This window comes from Microtus ochrogaster, unplaced genomic scaffold (genome assembly GCF_000317375.1).
Source record: "Microtus ochrogaster isolate Prairie Vole_2 unplaced genomic scaffold, MicOch1.0 UNK3, whole genome shotgun sequence".
In the NCBI taxonomy this organism is placed as follows: domain Eukaryota; kingdom Metazoa; phylum Chordata; class Mammalia; order Rodentia; family Cricetidae; genus Microtus; species Microtus ochrogaster.
Window position 1 is genome coordinate 5,497,183 of NW_004949101.1, and position 26,805 is coordinate 5,523,987.

Sequence of the window (26,805 nt, forward strand, 5' to 3'; positions counted from 1 at the left end):
TTTCCTGTTTCTGCTCTCTGGTGTTTGGGGTGACAGGCATCAGGAATTTCAGTTGTTCGCTTATAAAAAGGGAACTCTTGACTCCTTGGTAACACTCCAAGGTAACTTCTTAATGCATTACACTTGCTAAGCAGGATTTGTATGGAAAGAGACAGAAGTGGAGGGAAAAGTCTTCAGACCTGGGTTTGGCTATCCCTTTGCTGACTAAAAGCTTTAAAAAGACCCAGACAGGCAACAAAGTCAAAGGAAACTGTGCCACCAAAAGAGCTTCCTAAGATTTCCATCCCAACACAAACACACAGACCGATTTAAACACAAATTGATCTTTTAGAATGTAAAGCTATCCCCCACATGAAATAGCTTGTGAAATATTTTTTTTAAAAATCCAGAGACATAGTTTAAATATTTACGAGTCCAAAGGTTCTTTTATACTTAGCATTCTCACATCCAAGGGTATCAAATATAAGAAGTAACAATACTAGAATACCCTGACAAGTACAGTATTAAGACTTTAGATGCCCAGAGAGACAAATAACAGAAAACACATTCAAAAATCAGATGTACAACTCATGGAGCTTATGAGCCTGAAGCCAGAGCTGGGAAGAATGACCATTTAAAACTAACGACACCTTGTATGTGCACCACTGAGTGATTGAAGATTCTCTTCACTGAAAACTCTCTAGTTATAAATGACTGATGTGATTCAAACAGTACCCTGTGGCCACCCCTTGGGAAGACGGGGCAAGCAAACCAGGCCGAGTTGACAGTTCCCATAGATTGCCTCCTTCTAGATCTGTACTCCTGCCATCAGGCAAAGCCGGAAAGGCACAGATACACCAGCTTGGTTATTTCCATTTCTTGTTTTCATCATTGGTGTTTCCATTTTATCTGCAGTGTTAGCTAATTTCTTATTCACAGAAGAAGTCAATCTCCTGGGAAGGGGAAAAGATTGAACTTTCAGGCTGGACAAAAAAAAATGCACATATACATTTTTAATTTAAAATCAGATTTTATAACAGAGAACTTTGGATTCATGATCAGTCAAGGCTGAAAACCTAAGGATTTGAAAGAATTATCACTTCCAGTCAAATACCATTTAAAACGAAGGTCTTCAAGTCTACCTCGGATTTGTAGTTGACAGGTGGAGCACAGTGCAGCGACGTGGTGACAGGTGAGCCCCATCCATTAGGCTGGGCTATGTCTGAAGCACAGCCATCAGCTTGGGAAACTTACTTCAAAATAACCATCATGCAAAGGAGCTCAGAAAGGATCTTTTATTTCCGCCACTGTTTACAGGGCCCCAGGGCAGAGGGAAGAGCAGGATTTTATTTCATGCATAAGTAGAGTCTATCTGCCAGAAAAATCAGACTCCAAGGATTTTCTAGAATATTTTGACTTTCTCAAAAACAGGTGCTGATTTTTTTCCTTCAATCTACTTTTCATAAATAAATCTACCTTTCACAAAACCATCAGGGAGAACAGCTTAGTGATTCTTTAGTTTCTTTCTTTATGCCAGAGATACCTTTCCAGGATAACTTGCATTTAAAACAGAAAGAGAATTGTGCTGTTTAACTGAATCATGCTAGGTCAGTCTCCATTGCTACACACACATGAGACAGGGGTGGAGGAGGGGAGGGAGGGAGGATAACTGTATGAGGTGGCAGGTGGGAATCGTGAATCAGCTTCGGTGGGATGATCACTTTATGATGTCAAAGCATCAAGTTGTACATATAAATAAATAATCTTACTGGTCAGTTATATCCCTGATAAAGATAAAATACAGTCTTTAAAAGTGGAAACATGTAAGAGCTAAACTCAGGGTGACTGTAGGGTGTGAAGGGAGCGTGACATCCTCATAAGGCTGATAGTCAGTATGTACATCTTAAACGTCACTGTCTCATAAAGCCACCTTGGGCACCTGTGTCATGCAGCATATACTTTAAGCTGAAGAACATACTCCTTTTTTGAGGACCTGTCTACATTACCCCCAAGATCTGAGTCATCCTCCAGCCACCGCTGAGATGCTTACCGTGGTTGGGACTTCCTTGGTGGCCTCCTGGTAGACACGTTGCTCTTTAACTAAGTTGCTGGGGAAATAACCCACAATTCCCATCTCATCCTGGTGGTCACTGTAAACCTGTGTGCCCAGAACAGCAACAGTCAGGGATAAGTTGATGGCAGGGGATTTGAGAAACTTCTTTCCTCATAATGAAAATTCCATGAGCCAGAGCTTCCTTTTCGCTCTGCATCCCAGGGAATTCAGAGCAAATCTGAAATTCACTGGTAGCACCAAAGATTTGTGTGTCTGTCTTTTGTGGGGCAGATCTGATTTGTCTCAGTACTTGAACATTGCTTCGCTTTCTGCAATCTCGTGAATTGCCTGAGATCTTCCAGATGCTATAAAAAAATTAAGGTCAATAAAAATTTTAAAGCAAATAGACACTCATTTTAAAGTATTGTATACTTCCCACTCCTTAACAATTCTGAGGAACATCCACTGAATACATTCTGATTGAATCCTTCCTCAATTTAGGATGCATCTTTGGGATAACAAGAAGCATGCTTCATTCTCCCCTGGGCTCCACAGGGTCTGTGGGTACATTTTAACTCGGGAAAGCAGCTCCTGAAGAATCAAGGAGGGTTCTAACTTTTTGTAAAGGAACATTCTCATTTAGACAGACTGCTAACATGCAACCCTTTCTCTTGGCAAATCTTCTCAGACATTTTTTGAACGAGATTCAACTTCTGTGTGATGTAGAAGCCTCAGCATGCATGGCTCTTTTCTTCTCAAAACATCATTTTGACTTAACTTCAATTTTGTTATGAGATCTTGCCTTTAAATACAGTAACAGAAAATAAATCTGAATTTTTGTGTTTCCATTTCCATTCCTCACGTTGGTCTTTACAGTTAATATTAGGCAGTAGAGGGGCTGAAGGTAGGAAAACTAGGAAGAGTTAAAAACAGCACAGGTAAGAAATACATATGTTTAAACAATTTCATCTTACACTGCCAGCCCAAAACTCTCCAGCTCCATTTTCTTTTACCAGCTTGGAATAAACATAGATCTGCTGCCCTTTCTTGATATTGATGAACCTACAGTCGGGGGCATTGTAATCTTCCTGTGCTTTAGCCAGAGAAATAGTATCTGGAAGAAAACAAACAAACAAACAAATCCAAAGTGACCGGTTGTCCTCGGAGTAAAAAGGCAAAGCATCTGAGCAAAGTATGAAAGTCCACCTGGGTTTCAGACAGACAAGAGAAAGCCTGAAGATTAAAAGCTGCAGCAAAATCTAAGGCAAGTGAATTCTCCACAGTTAAGACACCAATCACAGGCCACAAGACGCAGTGCTGAGAACATACACATTTAAGATTCACTACAAAGTAAAATCTGACTTTATCCAGACATCATTTCAATCATGCAATAGGAAAATAACGAAAACTGAACCATGAACAACTCCTTACAGACACACTCCTCATCTGCACACAACTTCTTAGAAGAAAGTTTATCCATAAATACTCCATGCCCTCCACACAGAGCCACCAGGCCCCCAAGCAAAAGAATCCATATTCTTGCCATCTTCCCCTGTCGCTGTTTTTACTAGCACTCTTTGCCTGACTTCAGTGGCTCTTTTATTTGACAGCCAGACCCCCGGGGTAAATACTCAGCCAATAGGAAGGGGCCACCCCACCCCTGCTTTCATAACGTGTGCTCCTGGATTCCAGAGGCTTTTCAGCATTTCTTTTTCCAGAAAGAGTCAAATTCCATGCGGTGTTCCACAGCGATGATGCACCATGGTAAAGCTACATCTGCCACGTCTGTGGTGCCCACCAGCGTCAGGGCACCATTGAGAGGACTGCGAGAACACCAACCATTGTTTACTTTTCTGTTTTGCCCTCCCGTCCTTTTGGTTTGTGAGCAAACATTTGTTGAAGGCAGATACCTGTTCAAGATGTAAAACGGGCTGAGGAGACAGCTTGGTGGATAGCAGCTGTGCAGGTCCGAAGAATAGGGTTCAGAACCCCAGAACCCACACAAATACTGATCAGGTGTGGTGCCCCACCTGTTTCCCCAGCTCTCTGGAGATGAACATAGGCATCCTTGAGGCAACCTGGCTGGCTAGACTAACTGGAATCAGCAAGCTCTGGGTTCAACAAGAATATAAATAAATAAAGTGGAGGAAAATTAAGGAAGACACCCAATGTCAACTTCAGGTCTCTTCAGGAGCACATATGCATCCACACATATGTAAACAACATATACACACACCATGCCATACACATAAACACTTTAAAAAATAAAAACGTCATGAGTATAAAAGTAATTTTTAGTAAATCTAATAAAATTCCTGATTTACATAATAAATAAAGTAATCTCATACAAGTCTTCTGTGATAGGTTTCTTAGGAGACATGTTTAGCCTGGGCTACTGGTGGATTGTATAACATACCACAACCAGATCCTACCAATGTGGAGCCAAGAGATAAGTGGGTGAGGAAATGGTGGCAATTCCTCTTTATTTCTGGGTAAATTTGCTTTCCCTCTCTACAACACATGCCTGGGACAATCAACTGATAAATAGTTTATTCTGAATTACAGATCTGGAAGTTTAGAGTCATGATCCCTGCTCCCGTTGATTCGGGTCTGAGGCATATCTTGGTGGAAGCCAGTAGCAGAGAACCCCACTTAGCTTATTGCAAGAAAACAAAAGATGGAGAGAAAACAGCCAGTGAGGCTCTGTGACCCCCTCTGGGTCACCCCAAAGACACTGTACCCCTCCGTAAGTCTCCCCTCTCAAAGGTGCTGCTTCCTCCCAACTACTCCAGTCTGGGGAGCACATGTTTAACATACGGGTTTTTCAGGGACATTCAAGATCAAAACCGTAACAACTTCCTCTAAGGTCAGGTATTAGTAGGCAAATGCCATGATTGGCCACAGAAAATGAAATTTGAGGTTTGTTGCTGTGGCAGTTTGAATAAAAACGTCCCCCATAGGCTCATAGGGAATGGCATTATTGGGAGCTGTGGTCTTGATGGAGAAAGTGTGTCACTGGGGGTGGGCTTTGGGGTTTCCAAAGCCTAAGCAAGGTACAGTGTCTCTCACTTCCTGCTCCCTGCAGACTAGATGTGGAACTCTCCGCTACCTCTCCACCACCATGTTTGTCTGCATGCCACCATATTTCCCCTATGACAATATTAAACTAAACCTCTGACTTGTAAGCTAGACCAATTTATTGTTTCCCTTTATAAGAATTGTGGCCATGGTGACCCTTCCCAGCAATAGAAACAGTTATCCCTGCATTTAAGCATCTCTCCCATAGGAAATGGAACTGAATGGTACAGGCCAGTGGAAAATCTCCCTCTCCTGGCTTGTCCAGGGGCTAGGAGTTGGAAATCCGCACCCCCATGACTCATGGTTAATGACCAAGCAATACTTCATGTCACAATGAACTCTTCTACCAGCTCACTGCTCCAAAAACCCTACAGAGCCCACCCTCTCCCCCCAGCCTGCTGTTGTCTCTGTTCCCACTCAGAGAGAGCCACCATTCTGTTTCTCCCCTGAAGAGTCTCTTGTGTGAAGTTTTGTTGCATTGTGTGACTTTATTTATTTAATTATTCCTTGGTTCCCGACTGCTAGGAAACCCTCGCACTGGAAAACCGTCTCAGCAACATTTTAGAAGCAATCAATACACAGTTGTGTTTGGTAAAGATTTGCTGAGCATGTACCGTATGCCAGGTACTGCTTCAGGCATGTGGGATCTAGCACTGAAAGAAAACAGTCTTGGTCCAAACAGTTTCCCATTCACCAGGGTAGACAAACAGTATGCAGCTGCTTTTTATAGGGTCCTTGGGATAGGCATTTCGCTGATGAGGGGAAACCCTGCCCCCAATCTACTGTTTCTTGACTAGAGCTCCCTGACAGTCTGTCCTCTTCAATTTGGCTGACCATGTGGCTTCAGAGAACCAACATGAGGGACAAGAAATTAAGCAATTTTGTGTAGCATACTTTTTCTGAAGGTTAATGTAAACTATACTTACAATAAAAAGTTTTCTTACTTGGGGTAGATGTATGCCTAGATATGAACACGTGTGTGCAAGTTTCACTGTTTTGTTGGTGTTCATATAAAGGTTTTTAGGGTATGTGGGTGTTTTCAGGAAAGGTATAAAGGTGGCCTGATTTAGAAGACTCAGTATCTTTATTAGAGATGATAGAATTAAAGCCCACAAGGGCAAAGTGCCCTTTGTTGACCACCTTATCCACAGGTCACCCAGAGGGACTATGATCCACAGCTACCGCCTCTTATCAATTTTAAATTAAAATGGATTTTCAATCCTCTTTCCTGCTTCATATCAAGGAGAGGATGAATTAGAAACCACCATGGAAAGTAGAATGGCAGGGTGGGTTTTGTTTTATTTTTCTTCCTTTAATCCACAGGTCTAAAAGCATCTGTGGGAAAATGCAAACACTGATTAACTCTTAGTTCTGACAGGACAACTATCTTCAGACTGTTCCAGTCCCAAACTAGCTGCCTACATGGGACTTAAAAGACAATTTCCATTTTAGAGCTACTTTAGGAAACAGGACTGGTAAACTCAGGACTGCCACACCGTGCACAAACTCCACAGCAGGGTGGAAGTTAACCACTCTGAGCTATCACAGGTAACACAAGTTAACAAATAATGTAACATTTGAACTGGTTTTGGAAAGCTGAAGGCCATGTGAAGTCTTTTTAGGCACTATGACCCGGGGAAGGTATGGGTTATTTCAGTATTTGCTGTGAGCAAATATGAATTTAATTAGATTTAGGACAACTCAGATGCAAGCAATTGTGCCTAATGCCACACCAGAGATACTGCAGCCACTGGAGAAGCCGTGCAAGTTCTGACCAGAGCCCATTGCCTCCTTTTTCTGGGTTTTCAGATATGTTCTCCGGTCCTTTCATCTTTAAACTATCTGTTCGGCCTGACATTCTTCTAAGGAGCATGTGGAGCTGTCTCTGGGAGTTAGGTGTGCAGGGAGCAAGGAACTGCAGCTGTGGCTTAGTAGTGCCCCTTTGGTTAGCGTCCCGCCCAGGTTAGATGGTAAGACATCAATCAGGGATTGACCTCAGACTATCACCTTGCTCTTTCTTCTGCTTTGCTTTGCTAAATAAACTTATGCTAAACTGTGTCTCACCAGTGGATTCTTTTCATCAAGAAACACTCTGCCTGAGAGCATCCTTGCCCTGATGGCTAGGTTCAAACAGCTCACAGCCCTCTGTTCTCCACCAATGTCTCACTCTTCAGTCTATAATTGTCTTGAGATTTTCTTTATTTCTTCTCCCCCCCCCACCCCTTTATTTCTTTTTAAATAATCATTCCTTCAGGGAGAATCCCCAGGCTAGGTCAGGAGTTTGATCTACTACTAGTGTGTAGGCTGTTGCTCACTGCGTATCTGCTCACCCTTACTGAGACTCTGTCTCAATAACAGAAACACAGAAACGGCCGGAATACAATTCTGTGTCAAGGTTCTTGTCTAGTGTGCACAAAGTCCTGATTTAGTCACCATTACAATACATCAATTGTTGATAAGATGTTCAGTCTCAGCAATTGTATCCCAGATTCAGCTCCCTCATCTTAGAGCACAGTGTGAAATACAAGGTCAATAAACACCGAAACATCCTGGTGGAGGGATGCCCCACCCAGTCATATTGATCAGAAAAACTAAAAGGACATCTTTCATCTCATCTCCTCACACCCTATCCGTGTTTCTCTTAGATGAGGACTCAACCAGTCAGACTCATCCCTTGGTTACATCGTGTGTACACACACACACACACACACACACACACACACACACACACACACACACACACACACACGAAATGAATCTGTCTGTGTTTCAATCCCTTCAATCCCAAGTTAAGAAACAGACATCTTGATCATCCTTGATAATATAACCCTACCTAGGTGATGTGCACTCTGACTTGAGAATGGGTGTTGTAGGGAGAGGGCCTGCTTGTTCATCCTGGCTGTGCCGTTAGCTTAGCCCCGAAATAATTACACAGACACTGTGTTCATTAAATCACTGCTTGGCCCATTAGCTCTAACTTCTTATTGGCTCTTACATCTTGATTTAGCCCATTTCTATTAATCTATGTATCGCCACATGGCAGTGGCTTACCAGGAAAGATTCGGCATGTCTGATTCTAGGGTGACTCCATGGTGTCTCCCTCTGTGCTTTCTTCCTTCCAGAATTCAGTTCTGTCTTCTCTGCCTACCTAACTAAGTTCTGCCCTATCAAGGGCCCAAAGCAGTTTTCTATATTAATTAACCAATACAAGCAACACATAGGACCTCCTACACCAAATGGGAGTTAAAATTTAATATCATGCTTCAATTGGATCTTACCATGTTCAGAATTCAGGGACTTGAAGTACAGCCCTGATATCTGTTAAATCTGTAAATTGGATCCTAATTCAGATGATATAATTCTATGGGTGAGTCTGCTTTACTAATCAAACACTGACCAACTCCAAATTCAGTGGGGAATGAAATTAAAGTACAATTGCTGTTATAATTAAAAAGGAGAGTAAGGTAATTTGAAAATGTTCCTGGTGTCCTTCGAAAGCAAGCCCACCTCCCACCCCCACCTCCATAGATTTTCGTTGTTTCTGGTTGGGAAGGAAGGTCACTCAATGTGGGAACAGGTCCACCGGGGGACAGTTAGAGATATGTAGGGTAGGTGTTTCTAGGAAAGGCCTGGTCACCAGGACTAATACTGGTGAATGATACTGTGACGTCCGGATCCACTGGTTCACATTCAGTTGACTTCCAGCTGGTAGCTCTCCAGCAAAAAGCACACACTGTAAGGATTTCTCTGGGTCCAGCCTGCCAGTGCTGGACCCAAATCACCCCCTTTTCTACCCTAAGCTAGAATCAGAGGGCAGAATATCTTTCCCATCTAAGTTGTAACAATCTGGATTTTACATAGAAATTTTGGCTCTGCCTATTTTCTTTATTTTTAATGCTTATACTAAGACAGTTTTCTGTTCAGATCTGTTATTTTAGCAAAATCTTATTGAAATGTAGTATTTGTGATCCAAAGACTCAAGTTATTAAAGAGGGAAAATAGACATAAGTCTTTAAAAGTTAACAAAGGGACACTCTCCAACATTTGAGAACTGCCAGTTACTAGGTTGCCAGAAGTCCTTATGGGAGTTCTATGTACTATTTCTGCATTTTCTAAAAATATAAAACAGGAATGGTTAAAATTATATGTTATCCTTTTGTTCAAAACCTAACACAGACACATGTGTGAACACCTGCCTGTATGTTCACAGCCCTTTTATTCCTAATACACAAACGTCTATCTACTGATGTTACAAATTGCTGCATCCGACACAGACAGATCATGCTTACAGTAAAATCTGCCCATTTTACTGTTCCGTCTGTGAGTCTGGCAACAGTTTACAAGCATGCATAGTCATAATTGTTTACAATATTCCCTCATTCCAGACACTTCAGTTCTAAGCAACCAGTTATCTATCTATTCACTGTTTGGATAAATTTTATTTGTATTTGGAAAAAAAATAAGTCTTTGATATAGTAGTTTTAGTAATAATTCATTTTGTTGATCTCCTCTTAATACATGTATGAGTAACAAAAAGTCTCTATCTAAATCTAAAAATGACCTTTTTGTAGGTACATAAGAAAAACTTTAAGTAATAAGGGTATTTTAAGGAAATACTAAAACAAGAATATCAAAAAATAGTATTTTCATTATATGCAATATTTGAAAAATAAAGTCAACTTCTAAAGATGCATTGGAAGAATTGGGCCATTAAGTATAAAGCAAAATCAGAAAAGTAGCTTTTGGAAATCTGTAACTGTTTAACAATTACAAAGAGCTTGCGATATGGGCACGTGCCTGTAATCCCAACATGTGGGTGAGAATTTGGCATTAGCCTGAACTAACCACATTGCAAACTATTATCTCAAAACAAAAAAACAACCCTAAACAATGGGCAAGGGACGTGAAGCTCAGTGGTAGACTTCATGCTTAACATCTAACCTGTGCACATCCTCACCATCACAAAGGAGGAAGATTAACTGTTTTAGGACAGACTAGAGATTCCCTTTAGAAGCTGTTTATTCATTTTGTTTATCTATTTATTTTGAGGCAGGGCTCACTGAACAGCTAAAGCTAGTCTTGAACTTGCAGTGATCCTTGGGTCTCTGTGTCCATAGTGCTGGAACTGCAGGCAGGTACTACCAAACCTGGAACCCTTGAAAGCCCTTCAGTATTAAGACTAAATACTAACCTTCTATAAGAAGGAAAAAAGTAAAACATTCCACTGAAGGCAGCAGTCCTACTGCTTGTTTTTCTAGAGAACAGTGAGCAGCTGCTATCAAACAGCCATAATTTAATACAGTATGAATCTACTCCAGTAAACACTAGGCTCAGCGGGCTGAAGGAGGCACATGTCTGGTTTTCTAACAGCAGGCTGATCATTTTACCGTTAACATGCTGTTCATTAGATGCTGCAATCTGCTCCTTTCAACTTCTGTGTCATTTGCTGCTCCAAAATAACTCCAACTTCCATTACAGAGTTTTACACACTTCCAGATGTGTTCTATACTGAAATAAGCATTTGATAGTTGAACAGACCAGTAAACAGTGCTAAGTGCGCAGAATACAAATAAAAGTTTATTGTACAAAATTAAGGCTTCAGATTTCACAGTTCACCAAAACTAAAAAAATAAAAAAAAATTAGGTGACTCTATCCCCTGAACTTCAATTTCACTTCTAACCATTAAAATGACTTGACCGAATGTAATCCAAACAAACACCATAAATAATACCAAGTCCTTTCAAACCGGCTATTCCAAAGGTTATTTCTTGGCATAGGTAATCTTCATTGCATGAGATGGTGTGATCTTAAACCCTTGCAAAGCATCTCTGGCAGCTCCAGCCTGCCCATCATTTTCAAATTCTACAAATGCAATGTCATGCCTCCCAGGTACCAAGCGAACTTCTTTGAAACCAGGGAACCTAGACAAAAATAAAAGCAGTAAATACAGGCAAATGTATAAGTAAATTTGTTGAACAACTTCTCGCTATTGCTCTAGGAAAACTAGGAGGAGGAAGCCGCTTGTTTATCTGGCCACTCAGAACCAAAATAACCACACAGAAAGTATATTAATTAAAGCACTGCTTGGCCCCTTAGCTCTAACTTTTTATTGGCTAACTTCTGCATCTTAATTTAACCCATTTTTATTAATCTGTGTATCATCACGAGGTCGTGGTCTACCAACAAAATTTTAGCATGTCTATCTCCGGTTGTGGATCCATGATGTATCTCGGACTCTGCCTTCTCCCTTCCAGCATGCTATTTAGTTTTCCCCGCCTATCTAAGTTTTGCCCTATCAACAGGCCAAGGAGTTTCTTTATTCATTAATGCTAATCACAGCACACAGAGGGGACTCCCACATCAGAAAACTAATCACATTCAAGTAATCACATTCAATCAAGAATCCCAATTAGGGTGGAGGCACCTGACGTGAAATTTCACCATGAAGGGACTGCAAGAGGTCACGCTAATTCACGCCTGTCGTTATGTCAATTTGTTTCCCGTTTACCCATCTATTAGAACAACTCCAACAGGGGAAATCTACCCTTTACTTGCTAAGCTTGGAGACAGGCTTCAATCCATTATTTGCCCAGACCTCCTCCATAACCTTACAGAGAACTACTGCTGTGGGTGACAAATGAACTCCTTCCACAGAAGGGCTACCTGTCCTGACAGGAGGCTCCACACAGATCTGTTTAGTAAAAAACTTACTGATTGAACAGCATGGATAACATCATCTCATTCGTCTCTTCTGGCAAATTATTAAGGAATAGGATATAGTTTGGAGGGTAATCGGGGACCTATTGGAAACAAAAGGCAAAGTTAGCCTGTGAAACTGTACTGCAAGGTTGTAAGAAACATGAAAACTCATATTCAGAGAACTAGACTGCAGTTTAAAGGGGTCTGTGAAACCTTAACACACCAAAATGAAAGCTGAAAACAGAGATACAGATAAAAACCTAACACCAGGAAAAGCCAGCATTCAAGTTAAGACCCCAAATCTGGAAGTTTAGGAATCTGTGAAAACAGTATTTATAGATGAAACACCTGTAGGTCAGTAGTAACTGGGGAATGATGTCACCTGGAATTCAGAATTCAAAATCTAAAGACCAGAAAAGACAGCAACACTGAGCTCCTCAGCTCATCACTCAGCTCAGCTAACACTCCACCATGTGATTCCTGTTTATTAGCAGACCATGAGAAAATTAACAACTAAAACATTACTATTACCAACCACAGCCTGCTGACTCTGTGTTCCTGTTCATGCATGCACACAGTAAATGGCATGTTCTGCATCTACTTATATAACACAAGCAGAATATTAGATATTAAGTCACATGCTTGGTACCCCATCCTGAGACAAAATACTTTATATACTACAGAGAGTGCATAAAGGATTTATATATAAGAAAACACTGTCTACTTGCTACTGTCATGAACAGAAAAGATCAAATGTAAAAACAATTAGTGAATAGCTCAAGATAATGAAGTGCTGTTCTGTGACTTCAAGTTCTGAAAGAGTTCGAAGAACAGAAAGATCATAAATGAACACAGAGGGTCAGGTATGGTGACAGCCATCTGTAATTCCAGCACTCAGGAGGCTGAGACAGGAGGATACTAGGCAGCTCAGATTCAGTCCCCAACAACAAAGGACAAGAAAAATAAAAAGCGTGTGCTTTTATACTCTAATATGGCTGTGTACTCTAACACCGTAATTTTCTTAGTGGTACAGAGAAGAGGTGGATCATGTCAGAGTCTATAATTTAAACTGTACTCAAAGCAGATTAAATATTTGTGCTGGAGAAGTGGAAACAAGGGTGACTGCAAACACCACTGCCCAACCTGAACCTGAGAAAGACAGGACAGTGTGTCAGCCACCTGGGTAAGAGCCCCTCACAAAGTCCTCTGACTGAAACCCTGGCATGCGCCTTACCTAAAACAAAAGCCCTTTCTTGGCCCTCACAACCCTTGTCTTCTTGATTTGTCACCAATTCATGCAAAATAGGAATCAGGCCAGGTTTTATTTTCATCGTAGGGAAATTTAGATATTTTAAAGAGAAATTTCTTAAAAAGACAAGCAATTATGTCTTGAGAAAAGATTTACTTGCTTTGGCAGTCATGCACGCTATTTTATAATGCAATAATTTTTATGATCTTAGGGTAAACACCCCGTGGAGGAAAACATTACCTGAGGATTTGGTGCTGCGTTTCCTTGAGTATTAGCTGAATTTGGTGTTCCCTACAAAAAAAATAAAATTGGGATTAAAAAAAATGGTTAAATTTCTGGTCAGGCGGTAGTGGCACATGCCTTTAATCCAAGCACTCAGGAAGCAGAGGTAGGCAGATCTCTCTGTGAGTTCAAGGCCAGCCTGGTCAACAAGAATGAGTTCTAGGACAGGTAGGGCTGTTACACAGAGAAACCCTGTCTCAAAACAAAACAACAAAGAAATGGTTAAATTTCAGTCATACTAAAAAAGCAAAGGCAATTTATAAAATAAACATAGCATAAAGCAACATTAAATTAAATGTAAAAATATACCTTATTCCAATTTAAGATTCTATGTCTTAACTATTTACCAATTTTTCCCAATTATTTCTGAAATGTGTCTCTCAACACTATAGACCATAACATAAAACATAACATTTGAACACCTTTCTTTCTCCTCCGCCCTCTCCTCTTTTCTTTTAGACAGGGTCTCACTATATACCAGCTATCTTGGAATTTACTATGTAGACCAGGCTAATTGCCTCTGCCTCCCCAGTGCTAGGATTAAAGGTGTGCACCACCACACCTGGCTTTAACATTTACCAAGAGTGCTGTGAGGTTGAGGCAGGAGGGTCACAGGCTGAACAGACTCCATCTAGGTTACAAGAGCTCTTACATCAAAAACATAATGATAGAGAAAAGGAACAGTCTTACTTCTTAAAAACAATTCCACATAAGTATTATACAGAGTCAAACGTATTCAAATATTTTTTTAACTCAGAAGTACCTACTTTTTCGGATAACTACACTTTCATTAGATTTCAAGTTTTGCCTCTAATTGTTCAAAGAAGCTGAGTAGGATACTCATGATGAAGAGATCACAGAATTTAAGAAAAATGGCAACAGGTATGTCTTAGATGAAGACGTCATTAAACAATAGGTAAATCAGATTAAAACTGTTTACTGCAAATCTCCATGTGTAAAGGCTGATATTCTAAATTGTTGCTTAAGTTGAAACACTAGAGTTTTAAAGTTTAGTTATACCAGCTTCTTAAAACTTCACCTTTAGCAGACTGGTGAATCTCTGTGAGTTCAAGGCCAGACTGGTCTACAGAACAAGTTCCAAGAAAGTCATGGTAGTTACATAGAAAAACCCAATCCAATGTGCGCGCACACACACACACACACACACACACACACACACACACACACACACACACACACACACACACACTTTTCTGTCTCACCTGGCCAGGCTTTTTGTTTGCAGCTGCTGCAGCCTGTTCCATGGTTTTAGCTTTCTTCTTTTCCTTTTTCTTTTCTTTGTCAGCGAAGGTCCCACGCATTTTAGATATTATATCAGAGTCTGTTTTTGCATACTGAATTCGCTGTTTTAGTTTTAGGAAAAAAAAACATCACTTTGTGGAAGGCTGTTTAGAACTGTTGCTAACCTTTTAAAAGTTAGTACATAAATACACTGAAAACTAATTTTAAACACATCTATAAGGAATCAGTGAAAGAAATCAGTGGAAATAAGTAGTGGCCAAAAGTCACAAGTTAGGCAAACTTAGACTCAACTGTCTTTATTAAAAGACAAACTGGGCTGAGTGGTTCAGACCTGTAACCTTAGCTACTCAGGAGGCGGAATCAAGAGGCCTGCCTGTACTCAGATCAAGTTCAAGGCCAGTCTGAAAAACTTAAGACTATTTCAAAATAAAAGGTAAAGATACAGCTAAGCAGGAAAGTACTTGTCTATCATGTATGAAGTCCCAAGTTCAATTCCCAACACAACACAACTAGACTGGACTGTATATGGTAAGACCAAGGCTGAAGAAGCTGCACTACTGCGTCTTCTGACTTAATAACAATGAAAAGAACTTATCAATGACTCACAAAAGGATCAATATGTGTCAATCAGCTGTGGGATGTATCATATTTCCTTACAGTGACTGAAAGTACTGAAGTCTGTAAAGGACTTTCCTTTGAATTTACCATTTTTAAAAAATGAATTCAATAACTTAAATGTTGAAGTGGGAGGAAACAGAAGACTACCAATTGCTATGACTGGGCTTAATCTTCTTATACCAGGCAGAGCCAGTAAAATGGCAGGCACCTGAGACCAGCGAGCACTGAAAAACACTGGCCTACGCTTAGGGCTTTGCCAACTATAGTGTACAATCTAACAGTCGGAAGAGCCCGACACAGAAAGTCTAGGTAAAGCTTCAGAGTCTATGCTTTTTGCAAGCACAAAGGGAATGATGCTGAACTTTGAGGCGTGGGGCCTTAGACAGACTAAATTTGCCACATGGCTAAATTCATCATTGAAAAAACAGCCTAATATTTCTGCCAATGACCTGTACAGTTACCTAGGGTATTTTGTCTGCAAGTTGCAATTTCCATTCAACCAAACACATCTCTGGAGCTCAAAGCATCAACATTTCTCAGATGACAGAAAAAACACAGTAATCCTACAAAGTATTCCTACCCAAAAATTTGATCTTCGTCTGAAAAGATGCAAAAGCATTTTAAAGTAGTGTGGATCAAAAGGCAACAATTTCTTAACCAAAGCAATTCTCTTTCTCCTCCTTCAGCTAAGAATACACCAGGGGAAGAGGCAAGCAGGACACATCCCTCAGAACTCCGGGCTTTGCCTGGCCAGTGCAGACCATTTTATTGCATAGATGCCAGACAGCTCTGCTAACCTTCCTATCATGTTCTAAAAGACAAGATGGGCTGAGACTCAAATTCTACCAGTCAGAGGAACTCAGTTCTCTGGAGTACTCAACTCTGTTCCAACCTGAACAGATCTCAGGTACCTGACTTGTCTGCCACTGTAACAGTCACCTAAGTATCTGATCTCAACAAAGGCTCTAACAGGACATAATGTAGCCTGTCCTGCTCAGGGACACTCAGCACTATCTAGAGATACTGCTAGCCAGATGCTTTTAACTTCTAGTGGGTAGAGGCCAAGGATTCTGCTAAACATCCTAGTGAACACTAAAAGTCCCAGAGTGCCATTACTAATAAACTCTAGACATAAAAATAAAATACAATTCATCAAAAGATAGCAAAGAATAAAATTTACATTTATTCCATAAGGCTCATGATAGAAGCCCTCAGGACGGCAGCTCTACTTTCCTGAGATCATTTTGTTCTGAGTTAGAAATTGAAGCAAATTCTGCTCTCTGCTGATCTCACCTGAAAGCACTTAAATACAAGCACGGCAGCATTATTATCCTGTCAAGATGTTGGAGATCTGGTTGCTCCTGCCAAGCTTCCTCAAGGCAGACAGAGAGCAAACCTCTAAAATACCTTCAGTGGAAAAAATCAGACCAAAGGATATTTTGCCTTCATTAAAAAAAAAAAAATAAGTTGGAAGGTGTGTCTAGTGCCAAACACAGCAAATATTTCTTCCTTTCTTGTATCCAGCTAACTAGGCACAGGCCGACTTGCCATTTCAATTCAGGCAAATTGTGGTCCCAGCACATGAGATCTAGATTATGTAAAGTCTTCATATTAAGTAATAGTAACAGGAAACTTCACCTTACTGAAACTCAAGGAAGAGTATAATACAGGACAGAGGCTCCAAACTGCTGCTGACAGCTAACAGTATGTCTGACTGGAGACAGCCACACACATTCGCCTGGGTATGTATAGCTTTCACTGATGTCTAAGTAAAGAGCTACAATAAAGGAGCATATGGCTAGTGAGGCCTGCAATCTTACAACCTGACTGTATTAGAAAATAGGCTCCCCCCTAGCATATAAAAAGCATGGTAAGCTTAGATGTTATTAGTATCTGAGTGCTGATGCTACCACTGGCTACAGGAATACACCCTAAACGAACAAGATAGCCTCATGCCCAGTCTTTCTCCATGATATGCAGGGGCTAGAACATCAGCATGTATTACAGCCTTTAAGTCAAATCCAGATCATGATTTGTTTTTGTACACCTTGTGAGTTAACAATTATTTTAACACAATTTTAAAAGGTTCAAAACACATAAACAAAACAACAGGTATCAAAAACTATGTGGTCAGCAATATATATCTAGTCCTTTAGAATTTCTGCTGATCTCCAGATTAAAGCAACGATTCAACTTGTTCCTATTTTAGTGGTAGTAGAAGTAAACAGAGATGCAGAATCTGCTAATGGCTGAACACGAATGAAGGTTCAGATCCTCTAAGCCACAGGCCTTGGCTCTCTAAGATTTCTTTACACGATTTTCCAATCCCAGCAGTAAGACAGGATGAGTCTATAGTCAGGGTATATGCATTCACACTTAAGACTCAATAATTCCAATCAGCTATCATCCAGTCTTACACCCAGGGGCCTGCCTCCTAATTGAGGTCCACACATGCTCTCTGGACCATCCCCCCTCCTACTTGGTTGTTTGAGACAGTCTCTTGTAGCCTGGGATATCCTTGAATTTCTGACCTTCCTGCCTTCACTCCCAAGAGCTGAGAATCATGCATGTCCCACAATGCCTACCTTAATATCTAATGGTTTAAAGAATCTTGCCTGTGTGTACATCATAATATATTTTTGTTTTGGTCATTTTAACTGCAATCAATTAATAATAAATACAGCTCTAGGAGTGTATTTTAATAAAATCACATATATAAGCCTTCTGTGGTCGTTCGCACCTATTATCCCAGAACTTGAGGGAGTAAGGAGAATTAAGCATTGGCTACATAACAAGTTTAAGGCTAGCCTGGGTTACCAGAGACTCTGGTTCAAAACAAACAAAATACCTATGTAAAAAACAAACAAACAAATTTCCCTAAACAAACAAAAAAACAGAAAGCCTAGCATCAAGTCCATACTTAAAAAAACTACTGAACCACTCAATAATAGTAAGTAAAGCAGAAAAAATAGGATTAGCTCACCATTGGTTTACCATAAAAAGGAAATCCTTGTAACTGTCTCAAAGCATTTGTGGATGAGCCCAGTTCCTTAAATATAACGAAAGCCTGCCCCCTCATCTTCATGGTCTTTAAAGCCACAATATCTACCACGTGTCCAAACTGAGAAAACAATGCATACAGGGATCTCTTCAATTCTGTACAAATAAGAGGGAAAACAATTTATGAATGAGGGTTCTGAATGACTAAGTTCTTCATAAAATAATATAATGACCACTTCTTTCACAAATTTAATAATTTTTTTTTTTTTTTTGTTTTTCGAGACAGGGTTTCTCTGTGGCTTTGGAGCCTGTCCTGGAACTAGCTCTGTAGACCAGGTTGGTCTCAAACTCATAGAGATTCGCCTGCCTCTGCCTCCCGAGTGCTGGGATTAAAGGCGTGCGCCACCATCGCCCGGCTCACAAATTTAATAATTTGAAAGAACACATTACACCATTCTCATTAGCTACCTAATTTAAATAGTTATGTGAAACCATTTATGAGTTAAAACAATTCAATAGCACTTTAATGCCTGCATATTCTTATATTAAAAAACATTAGTGTTGTGTAAAAATGAGATAAAGCATTATAGAGTACTATGAAAGAGGATTTGATGAGACATTAAAACACAGCCTCAAGACACAAGTAAATAAACACATTTTAGCTGTGAAGAAATGTTTTTAAAAGAACATACCTTCTTTTTTAATTTTATCATTCATATTGTTGATATAAATCGTGTGATTTGGCCTGATATCCATGTCTGGAAAAAACCCTTCAAATAGCCTAAAAGAAATAAATAATCTCTTATTAGCAAGGAAGGTTAAATCATATAGGTGTATGCCATGCCAAAAGACAAGAACCATTACTGGGAAATTATTTTTCCAACCAAGATGTCAGAAAAATGTCATCTGGCAGTAGACAATAATTTCTCCCTAGACCCTACTGAAACTTTTTAGATAAATGAAAAATAGTTCTCAAGATTAGAACTTGGTAGAACACCAATACATAGATTTAGAAACATTTTATTCAAGGTACTACTTTTTCTAACCGCCAAATAATTGGTACTATCTTTCCATCTAAATAATGAAATAACTTTTTAAAAGTAATTTACTAATTCTTTTAAGAATGTCATACAATGTATTTTGATCATATTCACTGGAAATTTTTTTTTCGGTGAAGTGATTTCAACATTTATGTAAGAAACTAGTAAACATATACTTATTTAAAAAAATCAATGTAAAAATATTGTAATAGAATAATAAAATTTACAACGCAGTTCACAGGTGTACTCACAAACTTATTTATTTGAACATTGTGTGTGTTTGTGTGTGTATGAGTGTCACCACAAGCTGGGGTCAGAGAACCTTTCAAGGCCAGGTCTTCCTTTCACCACAAGGGTCTCAGAGGCCCAACTCAAAGTGTTCAAGGTTGGCAAAAAGCGCCTTTACCTGCTAAGCCATCTTGACAGCCCTCAAATGTATTTAATTTATATACATCACCTCCAGGGCTGCCCTCGGGATTCCCTCTGACAGATTTGAAAGGAATGATACTCTCTGAAAGCAATTTAGAATGACTGTCAAGAGCTCAGATTCGGGCACCAATGAGATGTGGATTTAAATTCTGTTTATACTTTTCCAATCTGCTTCATTGAGGGGCAAGTTCCTTTATGTCCTCAGTTACAAGTTGGGGATAGTAAGAGTACCAACAAACGGAGCCCAGAAGACTAAATGAGACAGATATCTAACAGTCTGCATCAGCAAGTATCTAAAAGTTACTATTTATCATTGATGGCTATGACAAGTTGAATGTCTTAACGTCACACAACATGCTGTGCTGAACATCCCGGGATGGATAACTTACAAAGAGCATGTACTATGCAGGAAACATCTTATAAGGAATGCCTATCAAAAACCTGCCTCCCTAAATGGGAACCTGGAGAAGGGCTGGGGTCTGAGGGAAGAGGACCAGAGCAGAAGCTCTGGTAGTAGCTCCCGCGGACTGAAAGAGCACAAGGGAACCCGAAGTGCCATCCTCCCTCCCCACCCAAAAGTCTGCTGGGGGGTGGGATGAGGGCTGAGTGTACAGAGAACCGTAAATGCCCCCAAGCAAACAACGGGCCATTCTCTACCCCAGGACTAATTCCTATGCGCCAGCTTGAGCCTATTCACACTCGGATCAATCTGCCCCGCACACGGGCCCCGCCGGTGATAAAACCCCAATCACCCCGGATTGGCACGCCGGGCCTCGACCCGCCAGCCCTTGGGTCGCCGTCGCTTCCTCCCTTCCGTCGCATCCTCCGCCGAGTCTGGGACCACGCAGCCGACCACACCTTCGCCCTCGCCGGCTCGGTTCCGACTGGGAAGACCCGGCCAAGCCTCGGGGGCACCCACGGCTAAGGGGACCCCAACAGACCCACCTGAAGCCTGCGCTGTCTTGCCTGAAGACCAAACCGGAAAAGCTGCCTGGCGCCGGAAAAGCGCGGCCACGCTCCTCAATCAAACGCAGATAAGTCGAGGAGCCAGCCGAGCACCGAGTCAATCGATGTTTCCCGGCTCGCGCTGCCGGCGCCTTAATCCTTCTGCGCATTTCTGCGCATGCGCATCTCTGAAGGGCGGGAAGGAGGATTTCTGTGGAAAGGGTAAGAACTGGATGGGCTCAAATAAGGATTCAGGGCCAAGTTGTGAACCGGAGAGAGGGGAAGGGAAGGGAATCGTCTTCCCTTACCGCGATTTCAAAGCTTCCCAACTTTAATGATGTGATATAATTCTACAGGAGCAGTCCCTCGGCCTGTCATCAGAGGCAAGTAGGCAAACCTTTCAATGGGCGATGACCGTCTAGGCTTAACCCCACCTTTTAAAAGCATGGCCATTGTCGCTCCCTGAAATGGGTCTCAGATATCTGGGAGTCTGAAGGAACATTCCAGCACTCTGCAGATAGTATTGGTGCTTGCTGATTCTCTCACCTCGCTGCAGGATCACACAATCAACCTATAGATCATTTGCCTAAAGTCACTCAGAAACCACTAACTTCCTCCCACCTGCCCACTTTCTCCTTTCCTCACAAAATGCCTCGAGTTTTCTAGGTTAAAAGTTGGGGTAGGGACAAAATTGGTTGATTTCATCAGCTTGATGTTTCTATTCTTTTTTTTTTTTAAAGAATTAATTTATTTTTGAGACAGGGTTTCTCTGTGACTCTTTTGTCCTGTCCTGGAACCTAGCTTTTGTAGACCAGGCTGACCTCTAACTCACCGAGATCCTCCTGCCTCTGCCTCCCCAGTGCTGGTATTAAAGGCCCACGCCACCACCGCCCAGCTGAGGTTTCTATTTTTTAAAACCATCTGAAGTTGCAACATGGAACTAATGTCTTTTTTTTTTCCTTTTTATTTATTTTATTTAGTATGAAATTTTGGAGTACATTTTTTCCTGTTTTCACAATTAGACTACATTTAATGTGTAGGCATTGTCTGTACATATCTCTTCTGTAAATAACAGCCAGTATCTTCATTAAATACCCTTGATAAGACATAGCTGAGTTGTCATTTTCTTGGATACAGGAAGTCTCACTTTCAAGTATGGTTGGTGCTGGATTTTTTATTTTATTTATTTATTTATTTATTTAAGATTTCTGACATATACGCATCCTCCTGAATATTAACCTTCATCATGCGATGAAAGGAGACAGAGACAGAGACCCACATTGGAGCACCGGATTGAAATCTCAAGGTCCAAATCAGGAGCAGAAGGAGAGAGAGCACGAGCAAGGAACTCAGGACCGCGAGGGGTGCACCCACACACTGAGACAATGGAGATGATCTATCGGGAACCCACCAAGGCCAGCTGGCCTGGGTCTGAAAAAGCATGGGATAAAACCGGACTTGCTGAACATAGCGGAACTAATGTCTTGAGGGTAGTCACTTTGTCTGCTTTGTTCACTGAGGTCCTTAGAAGAATGACTGATACTCAGTAAATATGCATTGGACAAATGAGTGAAGTTTGGGGAAAATCGGGCCACAATAAAACAAGTGTGATGTCTAGTGAGATCCTGTTAGTGTAGGAAATGATGTTAAAGAACCACAGAAAAGTGTTCTTTAGTTATAGAAATACAGAAACCACTCTGTTTTGTAAAAAGAATATTGAGTATATTCTTAACAAAGGAACATCAAGTAAATATAAAAATGAGGTGTCCACCCATTAACACGCACATCTGAGCAGAGAGTTAACTGCTTGGTGATAGTGAGAACAGCTCAGATGCTTTTCCTGAAATACACTGTAATCTGACTGTGTTATAGAAACTGACTTGGCTAATAGTTCATAGTTATTTAAAAAAAAAGAAAATTTATAAACATGCAAAGACATTCCTCCTGGAAAGAAAATAGCCCGGGGGAAAAATATCTAATGACACAGAAACCTAGTCTATCAGAAATTGAATCACAGCTACCGTACATTTTACATTGCAAAGAAGAAATTGCCCAATGACAGCTCAGTGGCCATGGTTTCCATGATTTTTTTCCAGGTACATCTACAAAGAGGCAGCAAATTTTCATAACCCATAAGTAACCACTCTGGGCTTTTCTGAATGGAGCTTCAATGGTTTTCTAAATGACTGAGAAACTAAGAATTGGAATTGGATCTGGTAGGGAATGAGGGGGAAATGGGTTTTCCTGGTTCTTTGAGAAACCTTGTAATCAACTGATTCCATATCTCATGTACATGTATAGTCTTAGATCTGATGCCAAGGAATAAATGCTGGAAGCATCAGCAAGTAAATATTTGCATCTTTCATAGACAGCCTCACAGTGTCTGTATGCTGTCTAATATAAGGTAGGCATGGAAACAGAGAGTGGTCCATATCTCAATTATTACGGAGGGGATATTATCCAAACACTGGTTACCTATACATGCAATGCAAAAGAACTTGATTATATAAAGAAGCCTATAACCTCTGACCTCTTGCTGTCCAAACTAGGAATTAGGTGTCAAAAAACTCAAATTTTTGAAACTAATAGAAGAGAACATATGTTTCCCTGGAGTTCTGCTCAGCTTAGACTCATAATTCTGTTAGGCAACAAGATTTACTTTCCAGTGAAACAGGTTTTTTTATCAAATGAAACCCAGAGGCGACGTTATAACCACCATATACAAGCTTCATGCATCTCCTAACGATAAAATTTGTTTATTTTCAGGACAGCGGAAAAATGACTACAACAAGTTGGGAATAAAACTGTGTCAAGACACCTAAATTATAAAGATAGTGACTGCACTGTGTCTTAGTGGCTCTCAATACACATATATTTTCCCTACTTTATCTGCACATGTTTTATGGTTCTCATTAAATGTTTTCCAGTATCTTGCAACAGTGACTTTGGGAACGGGACGTGCTTACAGGAAAAGGCACCATAAAACTATACTGGATATATTTTGTCTTATTTATGCTAGATAGAGCCAGGAAATGTACGGCAACTTGCTTGCATCTTCTTTCTCCCTACAGGTGATAATTACACTAAAAAAGTTTATGTAGAGTGAATTATTTTCACAAAAAGCTTTAAACAAACCTAAGTATTATTGTTGAGCATCAAATCAAGTTTACATTTTCTTAGCTGGTTGAAATTATGTTCAGCTAAATTTTACTGAAAAGCAAACCTCCCTCTATTCAGGGGAAAAAACTTGTGCAATTAATTTCCCTTCAATGCATTTCACTCTTTTTAAATTCTTCATAAGCACACTCTTATTTCTACAGACAAATGATAAATGGATGAAGGCCAGAAATGACTGTTACATGTAATGCTATGTTGATGTATATCAAAATGATACCCTCTCCCCAGGGTGGGTGGGATTTAGGTAGGCTATAAGAATATATATATATTCTATAAGCCTTGAAAGCAAGTTTTTTGATTTAGAGATCTGAAAATCAGTTCAAAGAAAGACAAGGAGAAAATCGGAACACTTTGCTATTCTGTTATGTGTGACATGTAGGTTGTGCACAATATACTATTGCCTGTCCACACCGAAGTTCAGTGAAATAACATCAATTCCCTGGCAGACAATAATGTGCCAGTCAATCAGACCTAGGTAATAAACTCAATGATGTGTGAATAAAAATTGAAGTGGTGGTACATGCCTTTAATTTCAGCATTCTGGAAGCAGAGGCAGACAGAAATCTGTAACTCCAAAGCCAGTCTGGTCTGCATAGCAAGTTCCATGCCAGTCAGACTATAGTGAGCCCTAGTCTCAAATACAGAACAAAATTTGTAAGGATAGATAGTTGTGCTTTTTCTATGGTTCACCACTGTGAATTCTTGGGACTTCTGAGGTCCTGTAACTAGCTGAAATCTAAGTTTTTAAAAAATATATTTTATATGTTTATTGATCCCAACTCTCTAATTTCAAGCACGATGTTTTACTGATTTGGTGGGCAAAGTACGGATGTCCATATCTAGTGCTCTTCATGTTACCATGTATGTAGTTTTCCTAGAGATTTTGCTAAAAAAAATATGATTGAGATTAGAACAAGGCTACTATTTTGATTGGGATGACATGGCTCTGGAGGGTGTAGGCCACTTCTTCCACGAATTGGCCGAGGAGAAGGGTGAGGGCACTGAGTGTCTCCTCAAGTCACAGAATGATCGCAGAGGCCATGCACCCTTTCATTATGTGCAGAAGCCATGTCAAGATGAGTGGGGTAAAATCGGGAGGCCATGGAAGCTGCCTTGGCCTTGGAGAAGAACTTGAACCAGGCCCTCTTGGATCTTCATTCCCTGGGCTCTGCTCGCACAGATCCTCATCTCTCTGACTTCATCGAAAACCACTTCCTGGATGAAGAGGTGAAGGTCATCAAGAAGATGGGCAACCACCTGAACAACCTCCGCAGGCTGGCTGGGCCCCAGGTGTCTCTAGGCCAGTACCTCTTTGAGCGGCTCACTCTCAAACATGACTAGGAGGCCTCTCTTTCTGGGGAGCTCCCACCTCTGCTCTGCACCAGCCAGCCTCAGGACCTTCACCCGAACCTCTCAAGAAGCCACTAGGCAGCTTTGTAACACCCTGGAGCCCCTCTCAAGTCTTGGACCAAGTAAAAATAATGCCTTTTGAAAGAGCAGAAAAAAAAAAAAAGAATAAAAATGTATTCAGCTCATTCTTCCGGAGGCAGAGAGTCCAGAGCATGACATGAGCACCTGATCAACATCTGGTGAGGGATTCCTTGCTGCATCACAACATGGCAGAGGGCAACAAGGAAAGGCAGAGCATGTAGGCCAGAGAGAGTTCCTATTTCAGCAGAGTCATTCCCAAGATAACCTCTATTAGCCCACTGCAGTGGGTTGAATGAGAATAGCGCTTGTAGGCTCATATATTTGATTACTTGTTCCCCATATTAGGAGCTGTGTGATGTTGTGGGAAGAGGTGCATCACTGAGGGTGGGTTTGGAAGTTTCAAAAGACTCACTGTTTTCATTGTTCTGTCTCTCTGTCTCTCTCTTGCTCTCTGTGTCTATGTCTGTCTTTCTCTATTTCTGTCTGTAAGTGACTCTGCCTTTGTCTCTCTCTGCTTTCTACTTGCAGATAAAATGGAAGCTCTCTGCTATTTCTCCAGAACTATACCTGCCTGTCTGCTGTCATGTTCCCTGCCATGATTGTCATGGGCTCTAACGCTGTGAAACCATAAGCCCCCAACTCTTCTATAAGCTTACTTGGTTATGATTTCTTACCACAGTAATAGATAAGTAACTAAGACACCCATTCCTCCACTAGTGGATTAATCCAGAGCCCCATGACACAGTTTCTTCCCCAAGACCCCACTTCTCAACACTGCTGCACTAGGGAAGTTTCTGCATGAGACTTGGAGGGGAGAAACCCTGTTCAAACCATAGCACCCACCTTCTTATATAAACACATAACAGCTATTGATTTCAAACATGGGACCAGTTATCTTGTGTCATTCATTTAAATGCTTTCCAATGGACAATGGAAAATGAATATTAAGAGGAAGAAGTCTAGAAGTTTTGATACACTTCAACAAGTGATTGCTTGTTTAAGAGTTCTTGTTACTGTCTTAATTATAGTGCTCATTAACATTGTGCAAAAAAAAATCCAATTCTTGTCTTATACCAGGCTCAGAGAAGACATGTGCTACACTCTGTACTTTGAAAACCTGGCATTGCCGTGCACTTTCTTCATATAAAAAGTGTAAAAATATGAGGATACAGTAGTAACAGACCAGTATATATGGAACACAGATGGTGAGGGACAAGGCAGTAACACAAAAAGCCAATACAGAGAATGCCAACTGCTTTTTGTCTTTGTTGTCTTGGAAACATATCCCAAAATATAACTTCTGTTTATCCTAGGTCTCTGAGTAACTTTAATGATTGGAGAACATCTTCTCCCTTCTATCCTCCATCAATAGTTCAACTGACCATATAACATATACCAGAAATAATTAATTGTGATTTGGGAGTTGTTTGTTAATGCACCCATAGCTTAACTCACCATGAGCTGCAATATTAAGATCTTTAATAAATGATTATTTTACAATGTATATATTATATAACCCAAGCAAGTTCTCTATAAGTTATTCTTTTTTTTTTTTTTTTTT

At 40.5% G+C, this 26,805-nt stretch overlaps 2 protein-coding genes and 1 pseudogene across 2 annotated transcripts; 1 reads left to right on the forward strand and 2 right to left on the reverse strand.

Annotated features, from left to right (window-relative positions):
* Positions 1-378: 378 nt before the first annotated feature.
* Positions 379-3,578, reverse strand: Otor (otoraplin). Its single transcript, XM_005365521.3, has 4 exons — positions 3,464-3,578; positions 3,007-3,146; positions 2,030-2,137; positions 379-932 (listed from the first exon to the last, which is right to left on the reverse strand). Exons 1-4 carry the CDS (start codon positions 3,576-3,578, stop codon positions 909-911), a joined length of 387 nt encoding a protein of 128 aa, XP_005365578.1. The 3' UTR covers positions 379-908.
* Positions 3,579-10,661: 7,083 nt separating this feature from the next.
* Snrpb2 (small nuclear ribonucleoprotein polypeptide B2) lies at positions 10,662-20,717 on the reverse strand. Its single transcript, XM_005365522.1, has 7 exons — positions 20,637-20,717; positions 18,915-19,003; positions 18,206-18,378; positions 14,565-14,705; positions 13,300-13,350; positions 11,823-11,911; positions 10,662-11,032 (listed from the first exon to the last, which is right to left on the reverse strand). Exons 2-7 carry the CDS (start codon positions 18,976-18,978, stop codon positions 10,873-10,875), a joined length of 678 nt encoding a protein of 225 aa, XP_005365579.1. The 5' UTR covers positions 18,979-19,003; positions 20,637-20,717; the 3' UTR covers positions 10,662-10,872.
* Positions 20,718-20,761: 44 nt separating this feature from the next.
* Positions 20,762-25,154, forward strand: LOC101985092 (annotated as a pseudogene).
* The last annotated feature ends 1,651 nt before the right edge of the window (positions 25,155-26,805 follow it).

Excerpts from the sequence above, each read along its gene's own strand:
- Otor (XM_005365521.3), bottom strand. The coding sequence starts at position 3,578 with ATGGCAAGAATATGGATTCTTTTGCTTGGGGGCCTGGTGGCTCTGTGT. Across the intron at positions 3,147-3,463 it reads TGCAGATGAGGAGTGTGTCT|ATACTATTTCTCTGGCTAAA; the intron begins GTAAGGAGTTGT and ends GTTTTCTTCCAG. Across the intron at positions 2,138-3,006 it reads GAGAGTTTTGGGCTGGCAGT|GTTTACAGTGACCACCAGGA; the intron begins GTAAGATGAAAT and ends CTGGGCACACAG.
- Snrpb2 (XM_005365522.1), bottom strand. The coding sequence starts at position 18,978 with ATGGATATCAGGCCAAATCACACGATTTATATCAACAATATGAATGAT. Across the intron at positions 11,912-13,299 it reads ACGCAGCACCAAATCCTCAG|GTCCCCGATTACCCTCCAAA; the intron begins GTAATGTTTTCC and ends TGTTTCCAATAG. Across the intron at positions 11,033-11,822 it reads TTATCCATGCTGTTCAATCA|GTTCCCTGGTTTCAAAGAAG; the intron begins GTAAGTTTTTTA and ends ATTTTTGTCTAG.